The sequence below is a fragment of the Armigeres subalbatus genome, chromosome 3 (assembly GCF_024139115.2).
Source record: "Armigeres subalbatus isolate Guangzhou_Male chromosome 3, GZ_Asu_2, whole genome shotgun sequence".
Taxonomy (NCBI): Eukaryota; Metazoa; Arthropoda; class Insecta; order Diptera; family Culicidae; genus Armigeres; species Armigeres subalbatus.
The window spans coordinates 182,427,393-182,443,293 of NC_085141.1; the positions used below are offsets into that span (position 1 = coordinate 182,427,393).

At 40.6% G+C, this 15,901-nt stretch overlaps 1 protein-coding gene across 1 annotated transcript in view; it reads left to right on the forward strand.

Annotated features, from left to right (window-relative positions):
- The window catches only part of LOC134226403 (uncharacterized), a 197,557-nt gene extending 194,045 nt beyond the window's left edge, over positions 1 to 3,512 (forward strand). The window contains 3 exon segments of the mRNA XM_062707163.1: positions 2,648 to 2,769; positions 2,847 to 3,061; positions 3,122 to 3,512. Of these exon segments, the coding sequence (XP_062563147.1) occupies positions 2,648 to 2,769; positions 2,847 to 3,061; positions 3,122 to 3,375 (591 nt within the window). The 3' untranslated portion in view covers positions 3,376 to 3,512.
- Positions 3,513 to 15,901: the final 12,389 nt, after the last annotated feature.

Sequence of the window (15,901 nt, forward strand, 5' to 3'; positions counted from 1 at the left end):
TACTTGCAAATTTTGCTGCTATTTAAAAAAAATGGGGTATGAATCTGAGACCGTTGTATGCTCCTTATTTCGCGCAAGAAAATAGGATAGTTCCTAATTTCGCGCAAAAGTGTTCCTAACTTCGCTCATGTTTGGAATTGAATATCGTTATTGGTTTGGTGAAATATAATCAATTGACCAATAGAAGCATGCATCCATTGTTCAAAATATGCAGATAACGGTATCAGACAGCCGTCAGTGACCCATTCTTTAGTCGAAATGGTATGTACCTATATTTCGACCCTGGAGCTTTGCTTAGATTTTACTTCATGAATTTTGGTTGACACAAGTCATAATTCCTAAAATATCGTTTTCTTCTGAAATATAAACCATATTTTAAGAAAAAAGGCATTGTATGAGCAATGTTTAGCTGGTGTATAAAAAAAGTTTAAATTTCCGAGACGTCATAAAGTCTTAAATTCCGCTATCGCTTACATAGAACATCTTCAAATATGTGTTTTATACAAGACATCTTCAATATTATATACATTATCGAAAAAGCTGCTGTAGTTTTATCTTAAGTTTAGCATCATTTTACACATCGCACATTTTAGCATCATTGCAGGCTATTGCAGGCACTGATCTATAAGATTTTTCAAGTCAACATTAGTCGATGTCGGTGGTTATCCGCCTGAAAATTAGATAAAAAGCGTATGGGAATGAACTCTTCAGGTTCTATTCAGTGTAAAACTGTCCTGTGCATTATATAGCTTTTGTTTCATTAAAATGTTGCAAATGAAACTACGCGACAACAATAAACGAAATTAGGCACCATAATTACTCTCATATACCTAATTTCGCGCACAAAGCGAAAGTCTAAATAAACACAATATACATAAAATTTCACACTTTTCAATAGTAATGACGAATAAACATATCCAACAGAGCATTACGGATACTAATATTTCCAAAAAGTATCCAGTTTAGTACAGTAAAATCATTTGTTTACTTGGGTCATGTTCTTCGTCGCTGTGCTAAGCACAAGCAAATATGGCGGTCGATGGGAGGACTAAATTGAAATAATTTTATTTGGTGTACTAAACCAAGTTTGTTTTTCATTTTTTTTCGTGAAAAACATTCAACAACAATGATATTTTGTAATCCTCCAAATTTTTCAATTTTGACTGGCACCTAAAAATTTAAAAAAATAAAGGATTTTATAATGCGCGAAGTTGGGGCGCGCGCGAAATTAGGGCACATCACGGTAATAAGATCTCGCGCTTAGTTTCATAGGGGCGTAACTGTATTGATCGACTTCTCTTCGTCGATGTTTTCTTTTTGTACCGAATTGCGCTAGTTTGTCGATGATTTAATGGTTTGTGGTGATAAAGGATGATTGTATCTTGCACCAGAATCAATAATCACGGTTGTAGCTTTTGAAACAATTGAGTTATTAACCAAATATAAAATCGATTAAGAGAAATCGATCAATACAGTTACGCCCCTATGAAACTAAGCGCGAGAGATATGTTGTTAGTCAATTTAATCAAAATTTCCATGGTTCATAGATTTCCGTGGATTATAGTTACACATCTACTACATAAAGATATTCATCAAGCATTATTTTTTCTTAATAGCTACGATTTTGTTTCAAACTTTTCTTAAATGCGCAGAATATGGCTCCTCTACGGTATTACTAATAATGAATTGTAATGGTTATATTCGTTCATAAATGTCCTACAAAAGATTATATGAGTGATTATTATATTGTGCTCATTTTGTCACTGACCTTTTCCCATGATCGCCGGTATGTAGCAATTGGAGGGGTCAAATTTAAGGGGATGTAAGTGACAATATGTTAGTTTCGAGAAAAATAGATTCAATATTTTTCCTCTTCTGACAAATTCTGTGGGAGTTCAAAAGAGTTCTGTAAATTTTCACATTTGTTGTAAATAACGTACACATGATTACGAAATATTGCCGCCAAGCTCTAAAAGAACTAAAGCATTTTTTTGCTATTCTTCATCTTCTTATTGGCATTACATCCCCACACTGGGACAGAGCCGCCTCGCAGCTTAGCGTTCATTGAGCACTTCCACACTTATTAACTGCAAGGTTTCTAAGCCAGGTTACCATTTTTGCATTCGTATATCATGAGGCTAACACGATGATACTTTTATGCCCAGGGAAGCCGAGACAATTTCCAATCCGAAAATTGCCTAGACCGGCACCGGGAATCGAACCCAGCCACCCTTAGCATGGGCTTGCTTTGTAGCCGCGCGACTTACCGCACGGCTAAGGAGGGTCCATTTTTTGCTATAATCAACTCAAATTTGAACAAAATGTCAATTACACCCCTCTGCTTCTAACCCTCTCAATGAACTAAATCACGATGACGTTACGAGTCGATTTTCAGCTCAGCGTATAAAAGTTTTGGGCTTTGGGCGCATTTGTTGAAATCCGCACCGGCTTGGTGGACAGACGCTCGATCTTATGGGCCTCCTATAATATGTGATAATTTTCAAATTATTACATCTCGGAAAAAAATTTCAAACTATAGAATTGAAAGAATTAAAAGAAACCCAGAACTGATTATTCGCCTTTGGATTTTTTATAATCTATACTCAACTTTGCGATGGACTCTACGTATGATTTTCTTTATTTCCAGGTGGACAGCCAAATCCAAATTTCTAATGACTCAAAGCCAATTACAAATATGACAGTATTAGACGAGTACGTGTGGATTTCGGTACAGAATTCAGCACACATCAAGTGTTGCCACCACGAAAGGTAAACTAGTTACTTTCGACATCTCAGCTATCAACATCCAATCCACAAGGCGCAATAATATATGCTTTTTTTTGCAGCTATGAGGTTATTTTCGAAGTCAACTTGGCACCTTCAGTGAATAAGATGTTATCTAATTGTGATGATATAATACGGCAACATAAAGCAGCTTGTCTGCGAGTAACGTCGTTGCTGGCTTGTAAAGATCTGATTTGGGTAGGAACCAGCGCAGGCGTACTGCTCACAATCGCGGGATCGAATATTAGCAAAGGATCTTCTCCACCGGTGGTAACAGGTATGGTCGCACTGTGTCTTCAAACTGATCAGAAAACACCATCATATGATATTTTTTCAGGAATTCCTCATGGACATACCGGTCATGTAAGGTTTCTAACATTTGTTAAATCTCCGGATTGCGACAGCTCAGAGGATTTATCTAAAATAAGCGGTAGTAAAGCCGATATTGTAAAGCATAACTCGAATCGAACATTGTTGGTGATATCAGGTGGAGATGGATATGAAGATTTCCGAAGCTCCGGTAACAACACGATGAGCGAAATTGCTGGCCGAGAAGATAGCACCAACCATTTACTACTATGGCATGTTTAAACTCCTTCCCCCACATTTTAAGTACACCAACAATTAATTTTCGATGAGCCAATGGTACCAAGTACTGACCGGTTGTATTTTGTTTTTGTAGTTTCTATATTTGGCAAGCTGGACTTGCTGGTGTATTATTTCGCTTTAAGATCGTTGAGCTCAACATCATTCATTTTGTATAAAAAGCTAATTTATTTTCTCATATTGTACGACAATAAAACTCCCTCGAAAGGGAAAACAATTCCAAAGCAGAAATAACTTTTCGAAAAATGATATTTGTATGGCTTTTGGCATGCTAGCACAATATTTAAATGTGAATATGCATAGGAATTGTTAAATAGTTTGGTACAATGTAGAAATTTTCAATGGCCTAAATCATGATAAAATCACCTTAGAATTTTCCAAAATCAAGGTTTCACCTCTCATAACATCCTAGAAGTTTTATATGTATACAATTGTATCCATTCGCACAACTAAATGTCGAAATCGTAAATATTCGCGCAGTACTATTCAAACTACTTTTTATAACTGTTGAAGTATTACGTATACTCACCATATAAACGTCACTGTATTAAAAGCACTTCAAACCAATTTCGTACGACTTTTCTACTTATACCAAAATAAAAGCTATACCCTCCTCAAATAATGTCTGATATTTCAAAATCTATAGCATGCAGAAACTGTTCCCGAAAGTTATTTCCGAAATAAAGAATATTAACAACAAACGTGATTGAAAAACGGCGTTTTCGCAATTTAAACATTTATAGAAAATATTCCAAAAAACACAAAGATAAAGGTTCAACTTATTGAATAGAAGATCATATATCAATGTTTAAATACCTGAGTAATAACACATTATTGTGTGACAGAGAAACCTATATTTAGCTAATATTTATCGAATTGTTCTTGGCAAGTTAGTGTTAGTTGAACGTTAATTTATTTACGAGCAAACGAACACCCATACAGGAATTCATAATCGTTATACATGAAATAAAAAGATGCAACATGTATGGAGCCATCAATAAACAAAGAATTGCTGTTATATAACAATCAATTGTTTTCTTTTGCTTATATCACAATTCACAGGATCTATTAAATTCATTCCGTGCCGATAGCTCAAACAAGCCAAACGTGTGTGCTGTGTCTCCAGTGTTGCCACATACCGTGGAAAATCAAACTTCGGACACACTCAAACTTCGGACGCTTCAATTCGTATGGGAAATTTTCTGAAATATTTCATCGAAATGTTTCGTCAAGCTGCATTCGGATGACTAATAGTTTTAGCTTGTTTTATAATAGTTACATTCCAATAAGACATGTTAAAACAATGCGACGAAATGATTAAAAGACAGTCTGAGCTGTGCAGTGCGAATTATTTTCAATTATTCTTCTTGGTATTGTGTAATCAGGTGTCCGAAGTTAGAATCTTTGTGTCCGAAATATGAATCCAACCCCGCCGGTGTCCGAGGTTTGAATTAAACAGAAGCCGGACATTTTCATAAATTGCAAACATTCTTCGTAATATCTTGCACATATTAAATACGTAGTTCAAAGATGAATACTATACTTAGTGATTGCAATGGTGATTTAAACGGTGTGACTTAAAATGTCAGTAAACAGGATGATTTTATATCAGAAAGTGCTTAAGCGTCCGAAGTTTGAGTTTGCACGGTATGAGGATCTGTTTTATTAATAAATATTTTTTTAATATTTTTTGATAAAGACATCTTTATATAAAGGTTAAAGATTTTTTAAGAAATCAGATTTTTTACACACCAATTTTTTTTCGCTGGAAACCAGCAAAATTTTGCTGGATTTTTCCGAGCTGTAAAACCAGCAATACATCCAGCAAAATTACTGTCTTTTCAGCAATGTCGATGATGGTTTGCTGGACGATCAGCAAAAGAAAAATCAAAATAATTTGCTGAATTTTCAGCATTTTTTTCTCATACCAGAAAGCGCAATAAAGTTAATAATAAAATAATAATGAAAATGAAATAACTTCTCTTAACATCCATCAGTTAATGATGGTACATGTCACAGGAAATATATTTTCATAAACCGATATGCATCAATTTCTGTTTTCAATTGTAGATACAAATAAAAGCAGTTAAAAACATCAGTAAAACAACCTCACGATAACATCGCTCACGGGAGTTGATGGCCTAATAAAATTAGAAGCACCCGTAGTTGTCTAGGTCCAGCATCTGGACTGCAGTTCCGGATCAATTTCAAATGTTTTTATTAAAAAAGCAGCTCTAACTCAAACACCCGGTAGTGAAGCAAAAGTGGTGACCGTGTACTTTTGCGCATTTTTATCTCTGACGCATGACTTCAATTTGACAAATAAACACGGTTGCTGGATTTCCAGCAATATTTGACCGCATTTCATTTTTGCTGATTTTCAGTAAATCATTTGAACGACAGCTGGATTTCAGCAAATAAATTCATTGCTGGTTTACAACCAGCAAACTGTTTTGCTGGAACGAGAAATGAAAATTTGGTGTGTAAGATTTTTGGGCATTTTGAATTTTTGGCAGATGACAATCAGTTTTTATTTCTAGCTCGGCAAAATCCGCACAGCCGTGTGCTTAACAAAGTGAAAAAATTGATATTCCGTCAAAAATTAGGCTTGTTAGCTGGGATCCGGCAAACTATTTGCTGATTTTCAGCTACTTTGATAGATATTTCAGCGAGAAACACGTTTGCTAGGGCTCGGCTGTGCGAATCTCGGTAAAAGTTGAAAAAAATGCTGAGATCTCGGTAAAAAAGTGTGTACAATCCGATATCTTGGACGATAAGGTAGCTTTTACTCAGTCAAATCCGTCAGCCACCAGATAGCTATCGCTTGAATCAGTAGTCAAAATGAATATTGATCGTTTTTTGGAGCTTATTATGTTAGGTATGTACGTTTCAATCGAACTGCAACAATAATTCAACTGCCCAACGCATCCTTCTTCACCTCAACGATCCCATGATAAAGCCTTTACACCACTTCTTGCAGTATGCTCTACGCCTACCTTACTTACTTACTCATGGATCCTGTACACCTCCGGTGGTTCAAAGGGCCGACTTGAAAGATCTCCATCCTGAGCGTTGCCCGGCTATCGCTTTAACCTGTTGCCATGTTAGATTTCGGTCGACTTCTTTTATTCCTTTATTGAGGCTTCGCCGCCATGAGCCTCTGGGTCTGCCTCTGGTGCGATGTCCCGCTGGGTTCCAGTCTAATGCTTGTTTACAGATTTCGTGTTCGCCCCTACGTAGAGTGTGGCCGACCCAACTCCCCACTTCCGATCCCGAATTTCTATTAAGACACTTAATTTCTATCGGCCTCTGGTGCAACGACGATGGAGCTCGTTGTTTGAGATCCAGTTGTGAGGCCACCAGGCCCGTATTATATACCACAGGCATCTATTGATGAACACCTGCAGCCGTTGAGTGTTCTCCACTGATACACACCATGTTTCGCTAACGCATAACAGCACAGATTTCACGTTAGAGTTGAAAATTCGTATTTTGGTGCATTCACTGATTCACTGTTTTTCCAGATATTTCTTAAACTCGCAAAGATAGCCATTGCTTTCTTGATCCGTGCGCCTATGTCGATCTTGGTACCGTCGTCTGACGCCACTGGAAGGAGTCACCGTGTTTACATCCAACGATTTGGTTTTGTTGACGTTGATGATTAAACCCAAGTAACCAAAAGTTCCTTTAAGAGTACGTTTTTCGAATAATCAGCTTCACTGAGCTGCTTAAGCAAAAAACGTACTCTTTAAGGAACTTTTGGTTACTTGGGAACCTGCCGAAGAGGAGTGCTCGGCAAGGTCGTTGAGCTTACTCTGCATATTCTAGCGCCGTTGCGCGAGGAGTGCAAAGTCATCAGCCAATTCGAAGTCGTTTAGGTGCTCCATGATTATAGGCTGCTATAACAGCCCGCGGTTTGGTTCACGGATCGCATCTACCAGAATCTCGTCGATTACGATGAGGAACAGTAACGGTGATAGAATACATCCTTGCCTCGAACCAGCTACGACTCGGATAGGGTCGGACAGAATCCCATTGTGCAACACTCTACACGAAAAGGCCTCGTACTGTGCTTCGATGAGGCCGATGATTTTCTCAGGAACCCCCTTGCGTCTCAGGGCACCCCACATATTCTCGTGATTGAGGTCGAAAGCTTTTTCGTAGTCAATGAATACCAAGTAAAGGGACTCTTGGAATTCGCTGACCTGCTCCAGAATAATGCGGAGCGTGACAATATGGTCCACACAGGATCTTCCGGCACGGAATCCGGCCTGCTGCCGCCGGAGAGTCGCAGCGATCTTCTCCTGAATCCGGGCTAGGATAATTTTGCATAGAACTTTGAGAACGGTACACAGCAGCATAATGCCTCGCCAGTTATCGTATATAGTCAGGTCACCCTTTTTGGACACCTTCACTAAGATACCTTGCATCCAGTCAACCGGGAAAGTTGCGGTGTCCCAGATATTACGAAATAAACGATGCAGTAGTTTTGCGAATGTCATGGGGTCAGCTTTGAGCATCTCGGCTGATATGCGATCATTCCCTGGGGCTTTGTTCGATTACATGTTTTGGATGGCTGTTTGAATCTCTAGCAGTGATGGAGCTTCGGTATTGACGCGTGTTATACGTCGGATCCCAGGCAGATCATGCCGAGGTGGTGATGACGTGGATGGCACTTGAAAAAGTTGTTCGAAGTACTCGAACCAGCGCTTCAGCTGGTCAGTTGGTTCGGTAAATAACTGATCATTCGCGTCTTTCAAAGGCATTGAGCCTCGACAGCAAGCTTAATTTCAGGCAACAGGTTAGCAAGACGGTGACGAAGTGTAACGTCTTGTTGAAACTACTGTACCCTTTAATCAACCGCCGGTCGTCATTGTCACTGAAGAATAAGCTTGCTGTCTACAAGCAAATCATCCTCTCCGTGATCGGCATACCAGTCTGAGAGAGCTGCGCTAAAACCCATCACCTCAAACTCCAAAGAGTGCAGAACAAATTCCTGAGGATGATCCTCAACACCCCTCCCAGGACACGAACTTCTGAGGTTCACCGTCTGGCCGGGATAAAACACTAGAAGATCGCTTTGGTGAGTGCAAAGATCGTTGCTTAAAGTCAGAACGGCAGGCTATCCGGGATTTGTTTACCAACTAGGTTATCAAATTATAAATATAGTGAATAGTTAGGTAGGTTATCAAATTAACGAATTTAAAACTATCAGAGCTCTATGCTAGCCGGAATGTACATTATAGAATAACAAATTGCATCAAAAATATTATTCTTAAACGAAACTAAAAAGTAAAAACTAAAGATGAAGTGTCAGAGGGCAGTAACACTTATGCTGTTAAATTTATTGTACCACAAAAAAAAACAAAAATGAAAATAATTTTTCAGAAAATGAAAAACAAAAAAATAAGATAATGTTTATTTGAATATTCTTCTGGAAATGATTTTATGTGGACTTTTTCATAACATTTACATGTAATACAGCAAAATCTTCTGATCTTAAATGGATATTAACACTATTGCTGATTATGCATCTTTAATTGCTAATGCCTTCTGCGAATAAATGAGAGTAAATTATTTTTATCAAATTTTTATTTTCATCAGTGTAGTTGATTTTTTTGCTGGGTAATCAGAACTGTATAACCATGTTTTAATGTACGTCTCAGCACAACTCAAGCACAACTTAATATATGGTCCGTCATATGCCATGACTCGTACCCATCCCGGGATAATGTGGATTATGAAACCAATCACTTTTCGTGGATGATCAGATCAAATCTCCCTATTTTTATTCTTCTTCATCCACCACCGCTGCCTCAGCCATCATTGGCCTCTAGCCGTTGCAAGAATGCCGGATAGCAACCCTGCAAAGATGGTGTTCGCTTCCGATCCGGCAGATACGAGACGGCGTGGAGCGCAGCGAGCGAGATGGCAGACCAGATGCAAAACGACTTGGCGAGCGTGGGGCGCATTCGAGGATGGTGAGATGCGGCCTCGAACTGTGTAGTCAAATTTTTGATTCAATGTTATCTGTTTAGATGTAAACTAAATAAATGAAATAAAATAACTCCGAGCGATGCGATTGCATCCCTTGCAACCGACACCACTGCATCCGACCGTCATCAAGCACAGAATGACAAAAAACGCTGGCGACTGCATGCTGTGTAGGTAAGCACAGCGAACGAACGAACGAAACGAAAAATTCGATAGAAAAAAAAACACGTCAGTACGCGCTGATGTCACAAATTGTAATGACTCGAACACGGCAGGCACTGCTTCTTTTATACACATAAAAAATCTTACGGTGGACCCGAAGGCGCATGGCATCTTCTTCTTCTTCTTCGTTGGCATTACATCCCCCATTGGGACATTGCCGCCTCGCAGCTGTTCATTAAGCACTTCCACAGTTATTAACTGCGAGGTTTCTAAGCCAAGTTACCATTTCTGCATTCGTATATCATGAGGCTAACACGATGATACTTTTATGCCCAGGGAAGTCGAGACAATTTCCAATCCGAAAATTGTCTAGACCGGCACCGGGAATCGAACCCAGCCACCCTCAGCATGGTCTTGCTTTGTAGCCGCGCTTCTTACCGCACGGCGCATGGCATACCGCATTCTGATGTCCGTGTTAGGAATGCAGGAGATTGGTTACATATGAAATTTTTGCTGCCTTTGACAAGAATTGAAATTTTCAAAAGCTTATCGGTAATAATCTTAAGTTTCAATGAAATTGGCAAATTGCTGGAGAGTATCCGAGTCGATGGATATACAAATCTTGAAAATCCATCGAAAGATAAAGGCGCTAGTAACGTTCGAAATCTTCCCTTTCAGCGTAACGCTCTCGATTCCCAAAAATCTAAATGACACCCAGTATAGTAAAGAAAGACGTAAGTCCTACGTCAAAATATTATTTATAAAGTTATTCTATCAAACTTTTACTAAAATTTCCATCACTCCCCTTGACCCCCCTTCCATCACTCCCCTCACTCCCGTATGCAAGAAGACGGTGTGTGGCGGCGAAGAATGAACCACGTGCTCGCCCAGCTCTACGGCGAACCCAGTATACAGAAGGTAGCTAAATCCGGAAGGGTACGATAGACAGGGCATGTGGCAAGAATGCCGGATAGCAACCCTGCAAAGATGGTGTTCGCTTCCGATCCGGCAGATACGAGACGGCGTGGAGCGCAGCGAGCGAGATGGCAGACCAGATGCAAAACGACTTGGCGAGCGTGGGGCGCATTCGAGGATGGTGAGTTGCGGCCTCGAACCGTGTAGTCAAATTGTTGATTCAGTGTTATCTGTTTAGATGTAAACTAAATAAATGAAATAAAATAACTCTTGAAAAGATCACAGATTCCTTCGGTACCCATACTCATGACAGTAAGTAGCCCGGATTTTTCCCGCTGGTCATTGACATAATTCTTGAATACTTTAGGGTTATGTCGTAGTTTAAGTTGAAAAGTTGGTAAGAGGAAAACAGCCTTTTGTTCAAATATTTGTAACGGGAGTTTGCCAATAGGTCGATTTGTTTATAATGGCGAGATTTGAACTTCGAATAATTTCGAAGAGCGGTTCATTTCAATCTTTTAAAACGCTTAAAGGTTCCCCCAAACACACGCGACGCGACAGTAGCGATGTGATTCTATCGCTTGGCGACAGCGATTCGGTCGCCGTTGGTATGGAAGCGTAAATAATTACCTGCAGCGACCCAGCGATAGAATCGCGGCGACTACTTGTCGCCGTCGCGGCGATGAAATCGCTTAGGTCTGGGGGAGCCTTAAGACGTTTGTTGCTCTAATGTGGATTTGGCGGAGACTTGCGGGAACGCGGAATGAATTGGTCAATGGCATACATATTATTATTATACAAACAACAACAAATTACTGAAGAATTGATATCCTGATCGATGATAGTGCGCAGAAGGCATTCATACTAGTGTGATCATAATCTTTGAAATCATATTGTACTGCTTCGAAAGAATCCTTAAACAAGGTACCTATTTATGTCATATTTATGATGTGCTGTAAATATTGATGCTGTGTGTGTGTTTCCAATCTATCTTCCATTGTCCGGCAGTGATTTTATGCAAGAAACATGTCTACATCTATTTATTGCAATATTGGATATCCATAGATGGAAACATTTTTAGCCCTGGAGATAGATGGTGATAGCTCTACTGTGCATCCAAAGACCCTATAACAAGAAGCTACAGACCACATCTTGAGGTAATTTTCAGCACAGCAAGCCCCGCATAAATCCACTCAGATATTAAATGGATATATGTAATGTATTTACACTTCCAAGATCATCAATTCATATCTAGGAAATACATCACAGATATAAACTTTGACCCTAGCACGTATTTAGTGGAATCATTGCATGGAATCAATTTTATGTATAGCACCATATTTCTAGTTCGAATAGTTCTTAGTTCACCATATTTTTAGTTCGAACGATGGATCTAACATTACTGCACTCTTCAGGACTGAAATATTCGGAAAATTGGGCTCAGTATAGTTTTCTTGAAAACATCTGAACTCCAGCATGGTGTATATCGTCTAGAAGCCAGTGCATGTCTTTATCATATTCCTTTTTATCCAGCGAAAATTTTCCATAGTTAAGTGAAAAATATCTTCAAAAATCTGAGAAATCCGAGTTGAAATGCTTGGGAATCTGGGTTTATTTATAAAATCTAATTTTCTGAGGGAGCAACATATAAATATAAAATCAAAACTTTAGATACTTTTTTTTTTTTTTTTTTTTTATCTTTCGTTTATTTGGAAGGCTCATTTGCCGTGAAGCGCTACGGAGCCGAAATCAAGTTTAACAATACATTTCTTGATTCTTATACATAGTGTTAGTTTTGGGGAACCGAAAGACTCGCGGTTTAGTCGAGGTTAGGGAATACAATAATACAGTAGGAAAGGAAAGGATTTTAGGGTGCTTAAGTAATTACTATTCTGATGTTCACAAAGTTGACATTCCTCGCATTTTTACATCTGTAACGGGACAAACAAACTTTTTTTGGGAGACAACGACGAGAGGAAGACATACGGAAGGGATTAACGACAGACATGGAAATGTACAACAAGAGGAAGACATTCGATATGGGGTACGACAGACAAGGGAATGGGCAGACAATGATTACGGTTTTACATCAGCAACTTTCAAAAATTGGTGGACCAGGGACATGTACTCGAGATCAAGGCCCGACAACACTTCCCTAATAGGCTTTGGTTGTTTTCCTCGGACCCGGAGATGTTCAGTTAGCGCAGATCTGGGGCCACGATGCTCCTCGCACGCCCACACGACATGATCGATGTCCTGATAATCCTCGCCGCAAACACAGAGATTTCCTTCCGAGAGCCCCACTCTGAAAAGATGTGCATTTAGAGTGTAGTGATTGGACATTAGACGACACATGGTTCGAATGAAGTCTCGTCCCATATTCAAATTTTTGAACCATGGACGCTTCGACACCTGCGGGCGAATTGAATACAGCCATCTACCCAACTCCCCATTTGTCCATTTCTGTTGCCAGCTGTTCAAGGTTTCCTGACGAACTAATGAGAAAAATTCATCGAAGGTGATTTTCCGATCGTAAATATCACCTTCCATAGCGCCCACCTTAGCCAAAGAGTCCGCTTTCTCATTTCCCGGGATCGAGCAATGAGAAGGGACCCAAGCCATGGTGATTGTGTAAGACTGTTGTGATAAGGCACTCAAAGCTTTCGTATCCCATTTAGAAGATACGCTGAGTGCTTAACTGAGTTTCATTGACCGAACAGCCTCCAAGGAACTTAGACTGTCGGTGAAGATGAAAAAGTGGTCAGGAGGTAGGGATGCGATTTGCTCGAGTGAATAGTGTATAGCTGCTAGCTCAGCAGTATACACGGAACAAGGCTCTTTGAGCTTAAAGTAGGCGCTATGAAAACCGTTGAAAACACCGAAACCAGTGGAGTCATCAATTTTTGACCCGTCTGTAACCTGTAGCTTCTCTCCTCACTGGCGTGCCCGTATTTGCTTGCAAATAATGGAGGTATGACCTCCGCACACAGAAAGTCTGGTATTCCATGAACCTCCTGCTTCATGGACAGATCAAAAGTAACAGAGGAACTGTAAGAGTCTAAGAAGTTAGCACGATTGGTATCTACCGAAGAAGGGCTTACCTCCAGCGTTATGTACCAGTGGTAAATACTCATGAATCGAGATTGAGGGTTTTGTTCGAGCAGCTTCTCGAAGTTATCAATGACCAATGGATTGAGAACCTCACAGCGGATGAGGAACCGGAGCGATAATTCCGCGAAACGATCTGTTAGTGGCAGTACTCCCGCAAGTACTTCCAAGCTCATTGTATGTGTCGAATTCATACATCCTAACGCGATACGGAGACAGCGGTACTGAATCCTTTGAAGCTTCAGCATGTGTGTTTTAGCCGCGGACTGGAAGCAGAAACTACCGTATTCGAGGACCGACAAAATGGTTGTTCTATACAACGTCAAAAGATCTTCGGGATGCGCTCCCCACCATGTTCCGGTTATTGATCGCATGAAGTTGATCCGTTTCTGGCATTTTTGTGTCAGATACACAATGTGCTTCCCGAAGGTACATTTCGAGTCGAACCAGACCCCGAGGTATTTAGAAGATATGCTATGAGTGATTGTCTTACCCATCAGTTGACTTTGCCGGCTTATGTTTTTTTGAAAAGACAACCATCTCAGTTTTCTCCGGAGAGAATTCGATACCCAGCTTCGTAGCCCAAGTGGACAAATTGTCCAGAGTATCTTGCAACGGTCCTTGCAGATCAACCGATGTTGGCCCCGAAACGGATACAACACAATCATCTGCAAGCTGTCTCAACGAGCAATTTGGCATGAGACATTCATTAATGTCTCTGACGTAAAAATTGTAAAGAAGGGGGCTCAAACATGAGCCCTGAGGGAGACCCATGTAGCTAATTCGTGAAGTTGCCGAGTCACCATGAGAAAAACTCATACGCTTCTCTGACAACAAATTGTACAAATAGTTGTTCAAAATTGGTGAAAGTCCACACTCGTGGAGTTTGTCAGATAAGACATCGACGCAAACTGAATCAAAAGCCCCCTTAATGTCCAAAAATACTGAGCCCATTTGCTCTTTTTGATGGAAACTGAATTTCTTTAGAAAGCAACGCAAGACAGTCGTTCGTCCCCTTTTCCCTGCGGAAACCAAATTGTGTATCTGACAACAAACTATTCGATTCAACCCATTTGTCTAGCCGGAAGAGAATCATCTTCTCCAACAGCTTCCGAAGACATGACAGCATCGCGATTGGGCGATACGAGTTACAATCCGACGCGGGTTTTCCGGGCTTCTGGATGGCTATCACCCTCACTTCCCTCCAATCATCCGGAACAATGTTGCACTCCAGTAACTGATTGAACAAGTTCAATAAGCGCCTCTTCGCGACGTCTGGGAGGTTTTTGAGCAAATTGAACCTGATTCTATCCATCCCTGGAGCGGAATTGTTACATGAAAGGAGAGCAAGTGAGAATTCAATCATCGAAAAGGGACGATCCATATCATCCCTGTCTGCAAAAGCATCACGTAGCTCTTGCCTCACCGGTACCGAATCCGGACAAACTTTCTTTGCGAAGTCAAGTATCCACCGCGACGAGCTTTCACGATCTTCGTTTACGGACGACGCGTTGCGCATTCTTCTCCCGACGGTCCACAGAGTTTTCATTGAAGTCTCGCGCGATAAACCTTCAACAAAAGTGCGCCAATATCCGCGCTTCTTCACTTTGACCAGTTTCTTGAACTGGATTTCGAGCGCGGTGTATCGTTTGTGAAGAACGATCGCCCCGTGTTTCCGAAATTCTTTGAACGCGGCGGATTTCTCGCGATAAAGTTGCGTACACTCGATGTCCCACCACGGACTGTAGGGTTTCCTACGAACCGAAGCTCCTGGCACCGGCCGACGTTGTGCCTGAAGAGCGCTTTCAAGAATCAACTGCGATAGAAACTTGTACCTTCCCGCGGGGAAGTGTTTCTATCGACTGTATGCCATCGCTGATGGCGTCCGCATATTTGCCCCAATCGATGTGCTTCGTGAGGTCATATGAAAGATCGATGGAAGTAGATTGCTTATGTCCATTGGAAATCGAAACTTCGATTGGCAAATGATCACTACCATGGGGATCTTGGACCACCTTCCAAGTACAGTCCAACGATAATGAGCTCGAACAAATGGAAAGATCTAGACGGCTATCTCTTGCTGGAGGAGCCACTCGTGTAACTTCTCCTGTATTCAAAATTGACATATTGAAGTCGTCGCAGAGGTCGTATATCATTGATGAACGGTTGTCGTCGTACAGTTCCCCCCAGCCTGTTCCGTGGGAGTTAAAATCTCCCAGGAGCAACCGTGGCTCGGGCATAACCGAGCAGATGTGCGAGAGATCTCTTCGAGATATCGCGGTGTTTGGAGGAAGATATATCGAGGCGATACTGAGGTCTTTTCCTCGAATAG